The sequence below is a fragment of the Chelon labrosus genome, assembly GCF_963514085.1.
Source record: "Chelon labrosus genome assembly, chromosome: 2".
NCBI lineage: Eukaryota > Metazoa > Chordata > Actinopteri > Mugiliformes > Mugilidae > Chelon > Chelon labrosus.
The window spans coordinates 16,107,425-16,122,500 of NC_140338.1; the positions used below are offsets into that span (position 1 = coordinate 16,107,425).

The following is a 15,076-nucleotide window of genomic DNA, read 5'->3' on the forward strand; positions in this document are numbered from 1 at the left end:
CAATCTAATTGTGCTGCCCCGGCTCTTCTAAATGTGCAAACACTTCTCACTGTGTCACGACCCGGCTCGAAGGAAAGAAAAAAATCTGGAGACCACACATGAATGTTTTATATGAAGCAATTTGTTTTATTATTATTGATCTAAATCGAAAGTGGGTGGTCAGCACTGATGCCTCACAGCAAGAAGGTCACCGGTTCGAATCCATGGGCCGGCTGGCCTTTCTGTGTGGAGTTTGCATGTTCTCCCTGTGTCTGCGTGGGTTCTCTCCGGGTACTCCGGCTTCCTCCCACCATCCAAAGACATGCTCATTAGGTTAATTGGTGATTCTAAATTGGCCGTAGGTGTGCATGTGAGTGTGAATGGTTGTCTGTCTCTGTGTTAGCCCTGCGATAGACTGGCGACCTGTCCAGGGTGTACCCCTGCCTCTCGCCCGATGACAGCTGGGATAGGCTCCAATGAATGAATGAATAAATCGAAAGTGCAGTCAGTAAATCAGTCATGTTTGTAGTGACTGTTTGCGGGAGTGAATGCTAGAATATGAGAACCAAAGGAAAGCAAAGTTCAACCAAACTAAACCAAAGAAGAGAGAGAGCGACTGCTCAAACACCAGCAAGTCAGGAAGTTGATCTTGAGGCCTGGATTGTAAATTCTTAAATATTTAAATAAGTATATACCTTATATACTTATTAATCTTGCTCACATTGACACGCAAATCTTTATCTTTTATATCAGCTTGATCATATCGTCTGTATACGTATCACCCTTGTTGCATTAAAAAATTATATATTTCCCTAAACATTAAATCGATCCCTGCACTCTGAGCAACATGTAACTGGAGTCAGATTCCTTGTATGTATGTGTGTGAACATGACCAAATAAAGCTGGTTCTGGTTCCGATAAAACGTTTTCTGGGTTTGACACTCAGAACTTTGAAACTTACATCAGTATATTAGCAAAAATCTGGTCTAATGTAATCCTAAGAAGTTTAGTGTCTGCTTCCTGTTTTTGCTTCACCTGTGGTCCCCATATGAAGTCCACCTAGGTTTATCTTATCACATTAGCGGTAGATGACACTACATTCTGTAGACACGATTGTGCATGCTGAACACACTTACTATGACTCTTCATTATCTTTGAAAGGCTGTTTATTTGCACTGACTTTCCAGGTTTTCACACTTTTTGTTTAAAATTAAAAAAAGGACCTTTCTTTTACGATTTCCTCCTGTGTATTTGTGCATGTGTGTCTTTCTGTAAAATGAGGAGAGGCAGAACCTTCCTTTCTGTCTGCACTGCCCCACAGTCACAGAAATCACTGGTTGTTGCAGGACAGATTGTTCATGAATTTTGAATTGATCCTTTTGGCTTTTATGAATTAGAGATGGTCTCTGCCACAAGTCGCGCGAGCGAGTGCCACGGCGGATAGCTTGGAGGGATTGCCATGCAAAGTGGCATACAGGGTACAGCCGTGTAAGGGCAGGGAGATAAACATATGCTGTGTTTGATCAGACCCAAAACATATTTTGGCATAAAGGATGTGGCGTCCATCCCGTCTCTCTGAATCCCAGCCATAACCGCGGGGTTTAGTAACTCGAACCGTATGTGCCTTGTAGACAAACACGCATATGAAGGAGACAAACAGAATGGATAGGTCTGAGGAATAATGATAATAATCAATGCAGAACAAAGGAGGAGACATACTGTCTGATTCTTGAGTTATAATGCATCAGCCAAAGTGCACCTCCTTTGTCAGAGGAATACACAAGACTGCAATTGTTCAACAATTACTAATTTATTTTAATGTGTCTGCCATAGGCCTTTTTGTCAGGAAATGTTCAGACACACTGAATGCGTTAACCTCAGTTCATCGCTTGTGTTGTCGTTCAGGAGCAACAGCCTACAACAAGTAGGGTGGAATTAAAGAGCATCTTCATACAATAACAATAGTTATGTCGAAACTGAAGCAGTAGAGTCGTCCAGAAACCATTAAAACCATGTTCCCACATAACCATGAGCAAGTTTGTTTCCAGTCACCACTGCAATTACGTTTAGCCAGCTTCATCCTTTACACGCAGGACACAACGAAAGTACTTCAGTGACTCACAACACTAACACTAATGGCCGGCTGAACCTGATCCCAGGCTCCAGACCAAAACGGAGCTGCCCGGCCTCTATTAGCCTCTCTTCCCTCCCACCCTCCGTGCATCGTGCATGGCTTTTCTACACTGACGTACTGCCTATAACCAGCAATGCAGGGTAGCTGGTGAATTAAATTAATTAATAATAACAAACTGACTGAAATACAACATGATACATAATACATACAACATTTTTATCTGCCCACGTGTCTTTAGTTTTTTTGTTTTGTTTTGTTTTTCATACTTTAACTTTTATATTCCATCACGCATGCCACTTACTGTCTTTCATCCGCTCCCCGCAGTTACGGTATTACAAATCTGATTCATCTGTTTGTTTACATCTGCTGACTCATTTGTTGGAACTGTAATTTATTATTGAGCATACCAGTTTTGGGGCAGTTTCCTTCTTTGCGTGTTTTGTTAATTTTTATTTTTTTTCCCCAAAAAAAACAAAGCTAATACAAAGACAACTGGACTCTTTGGAGTTTTCTTGGAGACTTTTCACCATTCACTGACATCTGCATTGATAAATGACGACTGGTGGGGAGTTTAGGTTAAGCTTCCTCCTTTGTTCCTTTATTTGTTCCTTTGGCTTTATTTTTGGGTATATCACTCCCTGGATAGCTGGAAGTCTTCACGGTCGTTCCAGCCTTTGCCTATCATTGCGGGTCATGAAATACACAGTCGATGAACTAATGTTGCCCATTATGAAAGAAACAAGTACATTTTGTGTCTTCACCCTTTACCCTAGATGACAGATTTTACTTTCATTCATGATTAGATGCACATGGACATAGGGGAAAAAAAAACTCTGGGATAAACATACTGATTTATGGCGTAGCCTTATCCATTTTGGATCCATAACAATCCACAGATGATTCATTTGCATGACCCGTTTAATTTCTTCAATATGATCCGAACTGAATGAGAACATTAAAGACAGCTTAGGGCTTAAAAATGAAAGTCAGAAAGTAAACAATGTAAATAAGTGCTTGTTGTCATGAGAATGAATGTCAGAAATTTCACAACACCGTTAATGTTAGGTCCTTTTAGGATACCTTGTGTCCTCTTTTTGTCTTTGACCTTGAACTTTGATAGGTCCTCAACATGTTTGGAGTAGCAACAACCAAATCTGACTAAGCTCTGCACGGGGGGAAGCACTATGAACCTTTGAGCTCCTCTATTATTTGTTTTTGAGCTTTCTTCAATTCACTGCTGCCAGGAAACAATGTTCCCACCAAATTCCAGAAATAAAACCGCTCCGGTTCACCCTCCTTCTCGTTTTCTCACACTCTCCAATTTCAATCCCGAAAAAAAAAAAAAAAAAAGCCTGAATAAAATCCCGAGTTTCATCCCAGCATCATCAGTAGTATTGTCATTATTTATGTTAGTTGTCTTTTATTTAAACTCTCTTCTGCTTTGTCAGACTTTCAGCTATGGCGCCCTAGCAACCAAAGTTTTGAGCAACACAGAGTTTGATTAGGGATACAAGGGAACTGATTTAACACGAGGAATATGAAACAGCTTCATAAAGTTTATGACCTGTCAAAGATTTATCTGCAACCCGCTGAATAAAAAAAAAAAAATAACTGGCCGGCATCTGATAAAGTCTTGGCTGCTGCAACAGTCTGTTGGTCTTGGGTGTTTTTCAACTTTCTATGTGGGATTACTGTTAAATGTCTATTTCTGGCAACCACTGAGAGTTTAATCCCAGGTTAATGACATATTTTGCCGCTGCCAAGGAGACATCGAATTGTGCCAGAGGAAGAATTGTCGATATGTGTTGTGTTGCTGCCATCCAGTTTTCAACATTTCTCTTATTGTTTATTTCATATAACATATAGGATCCCGATGAAGCCAAGCTTAGATGTGGATGAAACTATGCAAACTTTGCCCTCCTCCTTGTATCCTCTCTTGGCAGCAGAGATGAGAAGTGAATTATATGTATCAAATTCCCACCGTCCGAGCCGTTCACATCCTCTCTGCTGACATTAGCAACCCTTAGGGCTCAGCTGCCAAGCAGGTCACAGTGCGTCTCAAATCACTCCCAGACGCCTCTTTCTCACAGATGCCGATTAAAAACAGAAGGAGGGCCCCTCGGCTTCGCTGAGAAACCAGCGCGTTGGTAAAAATCCGAGCCGCATACCGTCGAACAAACCTCCTTGTTTATTTACAGTGGAGATGGAAACTGATTTATTGGTATAAGCAGCAGCAGCATCAACACGCATCATTGGGGTCAGCGTGTTCGATCAGTGACAACAAACGGTCTCTTACTGATTATTATGAAACCATTTTATGGGTAGTGGTAAAATAATGCTGTACAGACATCGCCTGTTCCTACACACAAGTGTGCAAAAAAAAAAAAAAAAGACACTCCAACTAACGAAGTACACACATACACCCACACACGCACAAATGCTAGCATATTTTTGAACTTACACAGGTTCACACATCAAATAGTATAAGCCAGTATAGTTGTTTGGTACAGTTTCCACATAAAAACCATAGCAGGCTATAATTTGGAGAAACATCCTTATTCGTTTACTTGTCAGTTACATATAAAGCTAGAGGAAGTATGCATAGAGACAGTCCTGAACTTAACACCTTGAAAAATATTAAACTAATTACCTATTACCTTGTACTTCATGAAAGAGTTATTACATTATTAATGACTCAAGGGTTAAACTCATTACTTTTCTTTCAGTCCTCAACAGTTAGCTCCATCGAACCTGCTTTGGAACAACTCCAAATCCTTCACAACCTCTTATACGCCACGCTGTTAGACATTACGTGAAGCCACGTTTTTGCGTAGCTCAAATCAAACAACCCTGAATGTGTAAATCAGGAGGCGGATCTTGCTACTGTTGGACAGAAGCAGTCCAGCTGTTTCCAGTCACAGAGCATTGAATATGCAGCTTCATTACATTACAACTGTAACGTAGTCCGAGTACAATATTTCTTATTACAGCAACACAACGATTTATAAACGTGGACACTATACATGTATTGTTTTTTATTATTACATGGGTTACACAAGCATAACTGTCACAATAACTGCAGGTTTTGTACGGTAAAGTTCACAGTGTTGTAGGAAAAGAAAGCTAGTCCTTGTCTGTTTGTGGTCAGTGGTGATATCAGGTTTTCACGATGCATCAAATGAATCATTTGCTTGACACGTGTTCTGAAAATTGAGAACTGTAACTTGCGAATATGTGCTTTGTCCCAGGTACTTTAGCATATCTTGTGATTTTCCTATATTTAATTTCTTTTTTAATTTCTAGAAGTTTTAGAGTCTGTAGATGGTGCTTATAACTTGTCATGTTCCCACCTTTTCCCAGAGAAAGCAGCAGGAGTCGAGCAAATTCAAACTTCAAAACATCTAGTTACATCGCAAAGTAGCTTACTGAATAATGAGTATGAGTAAAATGTGCCACAACCGCTCACATGTGTAATGGAATTAATTAATTCTTGCTCGAGTCAGTAACATGCTTTCCTGTTTTTCATCACCACTGAGTGGTGAACTCCTGAGGACACCGCGCACTCGCCTCCCATCATCCCCTCTGACAGCGAGCAGTCAGTTTTTTCCTTCCTGTAGCATCCTTCCCAGTAGTGCTGCCCTTTACAGGAATAGCACGCTCGGCTCCCGGTTGAGGCATTTATAGCCGGCGTTCAGCTGCATCCTTTTAAAGGGTCCTCCTCCTCATCCTGCTCTCCCCCACTGTGCAAGCTCCTCTGTCATTGTCTGTGGGTGTGGGAACAGAAGTTTGTCCTCGGAAGTCAAGCCCGCTGACAGGCTCAGGAAACATCAGAGCGTTGGATAGCATTGTTCCTTTTGATTCCAGTTCCTAATCCATCCCTGCCACACTCATGTGCTGCTTCAGTGGTCCGAGAGTATTTATTATAAGTTTTTTAAGTATACATTTTAGGATGAGTATTGGTTGCACTTTAAACATTTGCTTTGGAAAACCGCAAAAAAAATAAAAATAAAAAAATTCTCAGGTGAGAGATCAGTTGCTGTCTTTCCTGATGCTGCGGTCGGTGTGGAGGTTGTTGGGCTCAGGGCTTTTACACTGGATACTGGTGCCATTCATGGGCCCGATGCTGCTCAGCTGGTTGTCAGAGTAACACCAGCAGCACAAACACGACTTGAAGAACATGTGAAGAGAGGAAAGAGAACATTTTAGCATGGCAGTGTTTACCGAAGGGTTTTCCCATATGTGGAGCTCGTCTGTCATCCGCCACCACAACTCTTTCAACATGCAAACTTGAGGACTGGTTTATCTCCAGCCCCGCGACAGACATGTGTTGTGTGTGACCTCAGCGGCTACATAAATCTCCTGCTCGCTTTTACATGGCGGTCATGGAATGTCATCACCGTCAGAGCAACTGAGTCATGGACAAAAGGTCGAGTTCACTGTTTGTTTTACTGGCCAGGCTGAATCTGAAGGTTTAGTGCCTGGAAACTGAGAGCGATTGATTGTGTGTGATATGTGTGTGTGCGTTACATGCATTCAAATCTATCTGTGACGGGGAAGTACGATACCTTGAAGCAGTTCTTGAACTTCTTGCTGACAAAGTAGAGGATAATGGGATTTATGCAGGAGTTGATAGTTGCGAGGTTGATGCTAAGGTAGTCCAGGACCAAGAGGAAACTGAAAAACAAAGAAAAGATGATTTTCACCACTAATTTAAACCTTTTCGGGTGCTTTGGCCCAACGAGCCTGAACAATCATGTCAACTTTAATGAAACATACACCGATCAGGCATAACATTATGACCACCTTCCTAATATTGTGTAGGTCTCCCTTGTGCCTCCAAAACAGTTGTGACTCATCAGAGAATGGACATGGGCCTTGGACCTTGTGCTGTTCTTATGTTTTTTTGAGTTGTTCCTAAACTGTTTTTGTGTGCGTCAGTGTTATTTACTTCTCCCGTGAGTGGTTTTTAATGTTGTGGCTGATTGGTGTTTTTTCATACTGAGTAGGATACATACTCCTGTAATATTCTGTGAGCATTTAGAAGCCCGGTATTACTGCCGTATATTCTGACTTAAGTGAAAAGATGAGATCCTGAACTTAATAGTCACGGCAAACGTCATAGAAAGAACTGTTTAAGGATCCTCTGCGTAACATGGTTGTTCTACCAGACACTCACTTGAGCAGATCACAGCGCATGTTATCATTCTGATAGTAAACCATCTTCTTAAGAATCCTGCTCAGATGCAGCGGGAACCAGCAGAGGGCAAAGATGAGGACGAGGCAGAAGACCGCTTTGGCCACCTCCCTCCTCTGCACACAGAAAACACAAGGCTCCAGCATTAACAAGGAGGTCACGAAATATAACGCAGAGTACAAAAATGTAATAAACACTTCTAACTGTGCCAACCAGAAATCATTTGGTGTATTGAAGTGTAAGGGCTTGTTATTATTGTCATTTAAAGTGTTGTCTGACCTGTTTGAGGTGCTCACTGAGGGCGATCCGAAGGCTGCCGTTCCTGTGGTTGAGCATCTCGCAGGTCATCAGAGTGTAGAAGATGGCGGTGCAAGTCAGCGGTACACAGAAGTAGAAGCCAAACAGCCACCAGTCCTTTGCATCTCTGTAGAACTAGAGGAAGACACAAAACAAGTATGACCACACCTCCTGTATACATGGATCAGCCAGAACATTAAAACCACCGTCAGGAGAAGTAAATAGCATTGACCATCTTGTGACGATACAATGTTCTGCTGGGAAACTTTTGGACCTGGCATTCATGTGGATGTTACTTAGACATGTAGCACCCACCTAGACCAGACCAGACACCCCCACCCCATAGCAATGACACTCCTTGATGGCAGCAGCCATCCCCAGCAGGATGCAGGCTGACACAGGCACACACACAAAACTGACTAACTCATAGATCTACTTCATAGGTCACTGTCTTGTGTTCATCCCCAAGCTACGTCTGCCATTGATACAGGCTATGAAAGTAAACTGGAAACCATTAAGCTTGACTAGGTTCGAGACCCAAAACACCACCAGACTACCCCTGGACTCCAGTCCAAATGAAGTTCACATAACTACTGCTCTGCACGCAGAAATCAACCTGATTCAAATTACGCTGTGTGTAAGTGTCTTGTGGTTGTAAGAAAACATGTGAAATATGCTCTTTAAAAACACCACAACTTCTCAACAATGCAGACTTGTTCGAAACTTATTACACAACGTCCTCGAGTATTTTGTTTTGCAGATCCAGAGTTTGGCATCTGATTCTCGGTGCAAACAAAACGAAATCCACAACGTGCTAGTCGGTAATGGTCTTAAGAGGTTTCCTGGGGCCTTCACATTGTACCGATAGCTGGGTGAGATTTGGAATGGGTGTGCACATGTGGCTCAGCTTGAGGCCCCAGGCCGCAGTAATTGCACTTGGCCTGCAATCAATTATGTGCTCCGAGGATGTGAAAAGGCCACGATCACTGAGAGGGAGTGTAAGTAGAGCAGGTTTGTTTCTTTAAGTGATACTCCACTCACAATATTGATGCAGTGAGCTTGGGTGGAGTGGCGCACCCTTTCCGTATTACTAGGTGGCATTCTAGTTTTCTCATGTTCTAATCGTCTTATGTTTTGAGTTTGTTGTATTTTTAATTATTCATTGCACAAGGAGGAAATGCTATAGGTCATCGTTCTTACGGTCTCATCGATGCCCTTAAAATACATACGCCCAAACCGATAAAAATAGCACATCGGCGCACCTAACGTCCATTAAAAGCACTCCCCAACTCCACACAAACAACACATGCTTTTAAGATCATGGAAGCTGTGCTTGTGCCTTCACTGTAAGTATGTTCTCATGCAGGTGCACTTCCTATCTCATTAGCGCAATAATGTTTTGTCTCTATATAATGTTCTTCTGTACGAGTGCTGTGCCACATTGTACTTCACAGCACATCTTGGCCTTAACAGAAGCTAAACAACGGGACGCGAAAGCACCCAACTGCAGTTTTCTTACCCAAAGCTGATAAGAGAAATGATAATGGCGTACCAGCATGAATTCATCCTTGGGATTGAGCATGCACGTGCGCAGGGTGTTGTTGCCGTAGTTGAAGGTGATCATGTCGAAACCGACGGCCTCCGGTATTGCCAGGACGAGTGACAGCACCCAAATTGAGAAAATCTCAATGACGGTGAAGAGAGGGATGCCCACTCCCTGCACTCTGCTCCAGGATGCTACAGCCCTGTACCTGTAACCCAAGAGGATATTAAGTTCAGCATGTGGCTTTGAGCACAACATAGATGTTAAACGTCTTAAACTGATTAAAGGAATGGAGGATATTGAGTTACTGCAGTAAGATAATGCAATAAAACTATTCTAGGATAAAAATAACACACAATTACTACCATTTGAGTGTGACATGAATAAAAAATGTAATTTATCAGTAGGTCTATAAGAGTTAATTTGCTTACAGTTGCTGCCACGAGTGCAAAAATCAGGAAATTCACCTCTTCCTTTGTCTATACTAACTGAGAAATGCTAACATTTCCTTTATGCGTGGCAGCACACCAGACTCAACATACTGCTCAGTCAGCAAAGAATATCTGAATGTTAAGAATTAACGAGGAGAGATGATCAATTGTTTATCTTAAATATCTAATATTTATATTTTCGCGATGCCTCCAAACAGACCGGCCCCGCGTTGGCAGGGAGGCCTGTCTGTTGGCTTGTGCTCCGCGCGCACTGAATACTTGTTTGCTTGTTTGTTTCATTAATGGAAACCACTTGTCGAAATGTTTTAGTAAAATCGTGCATCAAGATTTTATGGCAAAAACAATATATTTTTCATGACACATTTGAATTCCTCTGTTCAACAACATGGCGGCATTTATATTTTACTAAGTGGTAATGTATCCACCTTTTTCCTCTTCCTCCAACATTGAAAAGATACAAAGGGGACTTGAGTACTTTCATAATGCACGCAGACTAAGATATGTTACACATTTCCTGGAAACAAATGGAGAGCATCTGCTCTTGATGGTGCAGCACCGCAGCCTTTTTTTCTCCTGATAGAGGTCATTAGAACGTCCCGCCTAGCTGAACCTTGGAGCCTCGTCAGAGCCTCTTATCTCTGAAGTTGTGTCTAGTGCATAAAGTGAAATGACACTGAGCTTCAGCACTTCACGACCATCATTTATTCATTGCGGAATTTCTATTAAGGTGCCATCAAAAAAAAGGAACTTGGCGGTACACTTGCAAGATGGAAGTGATGTCAGCGTCACGAATTAAGTGTGCAGTGCATGCATTACGCACAATACTGCATGGAAAATGCAAATAATCCCAAACAAAGAAGTGAAAGGTATCTTTGTAAGGGATAGGAAAGATAAATGACTTGTACCAGCAGACAATTAGTGGTGACCTAACGAGTTTCCCGAAAGTCGTTATCTGAGTCTTCCCGTCATTACTCTGGAATCAAATCAAAATCTCAATTCTACTATAATAACAAACCGTCCTGCACTAAACCCCTCTTCATGACTGTTATAATGTTCAGTTTATGTTGTAACAGTGTTGGAAAGGTGGTGATTCAACTGTATTATCATCTTGGAGGATGTAGTTTGTGGTCCTGTTAAACTGGACTGAATACAAAACTAAAGTATTTCTGTTATTTAGCCTGGCCCGCTGACTGAAATGGGCTTGTCAGAGCGATAGAAAAAAGAAACATGAGTCGGTACAACACAATACCATACAATAGCACCACAAACCACAGCCTCTGATATGAAAACACAGTGGAATCAACATCTCTCTGTGTTGTTTTGAACAAATGCTGAACACCAGAACCTGTATGAAGCTAGGATTTAGCTCAGGACTGTTCTATTAAAAGGCATTAGCTTTCACTGGTGTACCTAATGAACTGGCAAATGCTTCGTTTTAAATTAGTTTCCTAAAATTTTACTACAAGAAAATATGAATGACAAACTTATCTAAAGTGTGGCTGAGCAACATACAAATTTCAAATCAAATGCTCTTTCCAGTCATTTGGCCGCGTCCTTGAATTCTTTGCAACAAAGTTTTCAAGTGGGAACAACACACATTTGGGTCATGAAGCGTCTGAGCAAATATGTTTGGCATGAGAGCATTAGTGGAAAGCTACTGCTTTACACATGTCTGTGTGGGTTGATCAAAACACAAAAACTCTGCGCTTGTGACGTCTCTTTGTTAATGTCACGAACACACACTCAAGCGTCGGAGCAAGACTTTTGTTATGGTAAGACCCATTAACCTCATATCTGAAAAGCTCTTGGTGGGACAGCACTGACCTGTCCACGCTGAGGGCGCACAGGTTGAGGACGGTGATGCCCACGGAGGCCTTCTGCAGGAAGGGCACCAGCTTGCACAAACACAGGCCGAAAGTGCTGTCATCGAACGGCCAGCGTGACGCCAGCAGCTGGAAGGAAAACACAGAGTGGTCACAAAAAACTATCTGAAAAGAATTCAGTCGCATTCTTCCCAACGGCATTTATCTCCCATCGTCGCTCGACACGTGCAGAGTTGTCGTTAAGTCACTGCTCGGCCGTGTTAATGTATCCGTTAAAAGGATTTTAATTAAGTAATCTGGGAGCCTGCTATTTATCTAACCCACGTGGAGTTCATTAACCCATTAAGCGTTGTGCAATACATTCACTCCTCCAATAAACAAAAGAACTGAAAAACTTGCATTGCTAAAATAAGTCAAGGTCATGTAAACACAAGCTCTTACTTTATCACTAAAGTGTCTCTTCTCCTTCATAGAACAGTTTTTATACAAGGAAAAAAAAGGACAGTGTTTTGGGAACAATGTCCTTGCTCTGAGGAAGAGAACACGAGGATTTCAACATCGCGGACGTGGCTTTGTCTTTGTTTGTGCGTACGCTTCTCCCCGCAGTCGGATATTTGTTTCCTCTCTGCACATGTGCTGCGCCCACTACAAAGCCCTGCGCCCTCGGCCAAGTTAATTTCAACCAGGTGGCTTTCTTCATTTTTCTCTTGTTAAGATGGCGTCCCGTAATGGGCTCGAGAGATCAGCTTGACCGATCGTTTCGTTTCGTCGTCATTCTTTGTTATTTCGCGGAGCCGCGGCGGTGTTTACGGGCATAAATCAAACCGGGACGGGAGGCCTGTTGCAATTTATCATCATTAAACACTTCATAACTCAAAGTGGTCTCAAGTTGGAGGAAAGTGTTAGGGGTCACGCAAACCCGAAACTGAGTGACAGGGCTTTCAAATATACTAAAAATCATGAGACAACTACTTAATGTGGCTTTTAATGATTATGTGTTCACGAGGAAAGGATTGAAATGAGCCAATACCTCGCCCTAAGAATCCTAGTCTCTTTTCTTTTACCTTTTTACCCTTTCACTTTACAAAGAAAATGTAATGTAAACGCATCCCTTGAGGATTAGTTTTTAATAAGCTACCAAATACAGGTCAATGACTGATATCTCAGGTCAATACAAGGCCAGAGGCATGTGTGACTACGGCCTGATTCCTGTGTTTATTTAGCCAGTCATATCCCCGGCCCTCATTGCTAATCTGCCCATGTGAGGAAGATAACGGTGTCCGTCTGATTGCACTTTCCCGTCTACTTGCCTCCTCCCTTAAACTCCCCCCTTCCCTCTTCCGCTCCCTTTTCCCGTCCGTAATATTCCGCTTTATCTTTCACCTCCTTTGTTGCTGCGTTTCATCATATCAGCAGCTCGGCACCTGTCACTCAGCAGCTCGGCTGCGACGCAAAGGTTAAGGCTTCAAATAAACATGCGGCGGCTGAGTGAAGACTGTACCTTGTATACGTTGATGGGTATGTCAATGAAAATGTAGATGAGGTCGCCGAGAGCCAGGCTGGCAATGAGGGCGTTGGGCCCGTTCCTCATGCACTTGTGCTGGTATATAATCCTCAGCAGGGTGGCGTTGCCGACCAGGCCGACCACAAAGACCGTGATGGAAATGATGGTGTTGATGTACTTAAAATAGCTGTTAATGGAGGTAGATACGAGGCAATTCGGAGGACGCATCAGCCTCTTCGTGATAGTCTCATTGTCAGGGACGGATCCCGTGGCTTGTGCGGCAGTTCCCGGGGCCCACGTGTGGCGGCGGGGCCCCGCGCTTGGGCTGACGGTGCTGTAGAAACCCGGAGACTGGAGGGTGGAGTGGACGAGAAAGCCCGGGAGATGATCCTCCTCTGCTTCGGCTCTGTTTGTCTGGCACATTCCTCTGGCTGCCATACAGGCCATTAGCACCAACATATGCCCGGCTGGGGTGCCCATCATGGAACGCAGCGAGCGCTTTGATTTCGCTGATTGAAAGACTGTCCCAATATATGTCACTGGTGAGACAACAAAACAGAGAACAAGAGGACAAATATTCAGAATGCGCACTTGTGTTGTGAAAGAAAATCCGGCAACTTTGCCAGATCCCTTTTGAGGAATGAAGAGACAGCAGAACAGACGTGTAATATATCAAGTCAGGCACAAGACACAAACTTTGACAGCGTTACTGTCCCTTACAAAGGCTATGAGGAAGTTTAACAACGTCTTTAAGACATCAAAAAGGCTTTGCCGAGGGCGCGCAGATGGGAGATGCCAGAACCAGTTATGGTCATCCAGTGCGGATGGGGCATCAGCAGAGCACGTTGGGCATCTCTTTTTGCTCTCAGTCATTCCTGGAAGCCGGAGCAGTTGCTTATGTCTTTGTGTCAATAACGTTGCAGCTACGCAGTGAGGTTTTGACAATGAGCCTCTTGCGTGCATCTGCAATGAATGAGTTCCTCAGTTCTGCATTCTCCCTCTGTTTCTAATATTGAAAGGTTTAGACTTGTGGGACTTGTGTTTTTTTTGTTTTTTTTTCTTTAGCTGTGAATAAGTGCTCATTTCCAGTCAGCTGTGTGAGTGTAAAGGTTTTTATAAAAAGCAGATGAGGATCCAAATCCACAAAAAAAACGCATGCTCATACCATGAATCCCTGTTCCTCCTCACACACACACACACACACACACACATACACACACGCTTTCTGGACAAAATCAGAGTAGTTCATTCCACCAAACTGCTAGATAAAGTTTTAAACTATCAGATCCATAGTGAAGCCCTTTTCATCATGTCACAGCGCAGGCAACTCTTATAGCCCAGAGTTGTTCCTGTTCAAAGTCCCAGCTGTCACCAAGTACACAAAGAACTATTTAGCAGCCAGCCCTTCAAGTAGCATCACAGTTTAGCATCAGCATGACACTGCTGGGATCTGTGACAGCACGCAAACTGATCCGTCCATAAATAATAAATACATTTGGTTTTCACCTACCGCTTCTAAAATGTCTGCCTGGCCCCCTTGGAAACCGTCAGGCAAACTTTCAGCTGAAGCCCCCCAGACATCTGTATCACATCACATGAGTAATTAACGCACTATCAAAGTCGCACCGTATCCCACTTGGTTTCAGCAATGCACCCGTCTGCTCCGAGATGCCTTCGCATTATGGCTCAGAGTTTCCTGTGGAGAGTTTTTGCAGTGGTGTGTGTGTGCCTCAGCGGCGTGTGTGTCAGCTTGTGTGTATTTCTGCATGTGTGTGTGTGTGTGTCAGAGCACCAGTGAGACACTTTGACTGGGTGGGATAGTAAATCTCCACCTCCCTTTGGTAACAGACTGGGCCCCCCTTTGGAAACATCCACCCCACCTCTCTCTCCTGTCTATGAGAGGCACCGCCTGCTGACAGTCTTCTCCAAGGCACGGCAACGCACACAGGGGCAGGGGCATCTGGGAGCCCGACGCCCCTCCAATCTGCCCCTTTCCTTAAATCCCTCCCACCTTCTTCTTCAATCCCCTCTGACTCACGTTAGGTCTTGTATACATTACACGCAACTGTTTCCTCACACAAAAGGCAGCAGAGATTAGACTGGAGGGAGGAAGGCACGAGGAAGTCGGTGTCCATGTTGTGATGCTGTGT

At 43.2% G+C, this 15,076-nt stretch overlaps 1 protein-coding gene across 1 annotated transcript; it reads right to left on the reverse strand.

Moving 5' to 3' along the window:
• Nucleotides 1-4,100: 4,100 nt before the first annotated feature.
• Nucleotides 4,101-14,787, reverse strand: ednraa (endothelin receptor type Aa). The gene is made up of 8 exons (XM_084571315.1): nt 14,437-14,787; nt 12,924-13,465; nt 11,424-11,551; nt 9,157-9,355; nt 7,587-7,739; nt 7,290-7,423; nt 6,679-6,787; nt 4,101-6,280 (listed from the first exon to the last, which is right to left on the reverse strand). Exons 2-8 carry the CDS (start codon nt 13,407-13,409, stop codon nt 6,143-6,145), a joined length of 1,347 nt encoding a protein of 448 aa, XP_084427441.1. The 5' UTR covers nt 13,410-13,465; nt 14,437-14,787; the 3' UTR covers nt 4,101-6,142.
• Nucleotides 14,788-15,076: the final 289 nt, after the last annotated feature.

Excerpts from the sequence above, each read along its gene's own strand:
- ednraa (XM_084571315.1), bottom strand. The coding sequence starts at position 13,409 with ATGATGGGCACCCCAGCCGGGCATATGTTGGTGCTAATGGCCTGTATG. Across the intron at positions 7,424-7,586 it reads TCAGTGAGCACCTCAAACAG|AGGAGGGAGGTGGCCAAAGC; the intron begins GTCAGACAACAC and ends TTCTGTGTGCAG. Across the intron at positions 6,281-6,678 it reads AGTTCAAGAACTGCTTCAAG|TCGTGTTTGTGCTGCTGGTG; the intron begins GTATCGTACTTC and ends ATGTTCTTCAAG.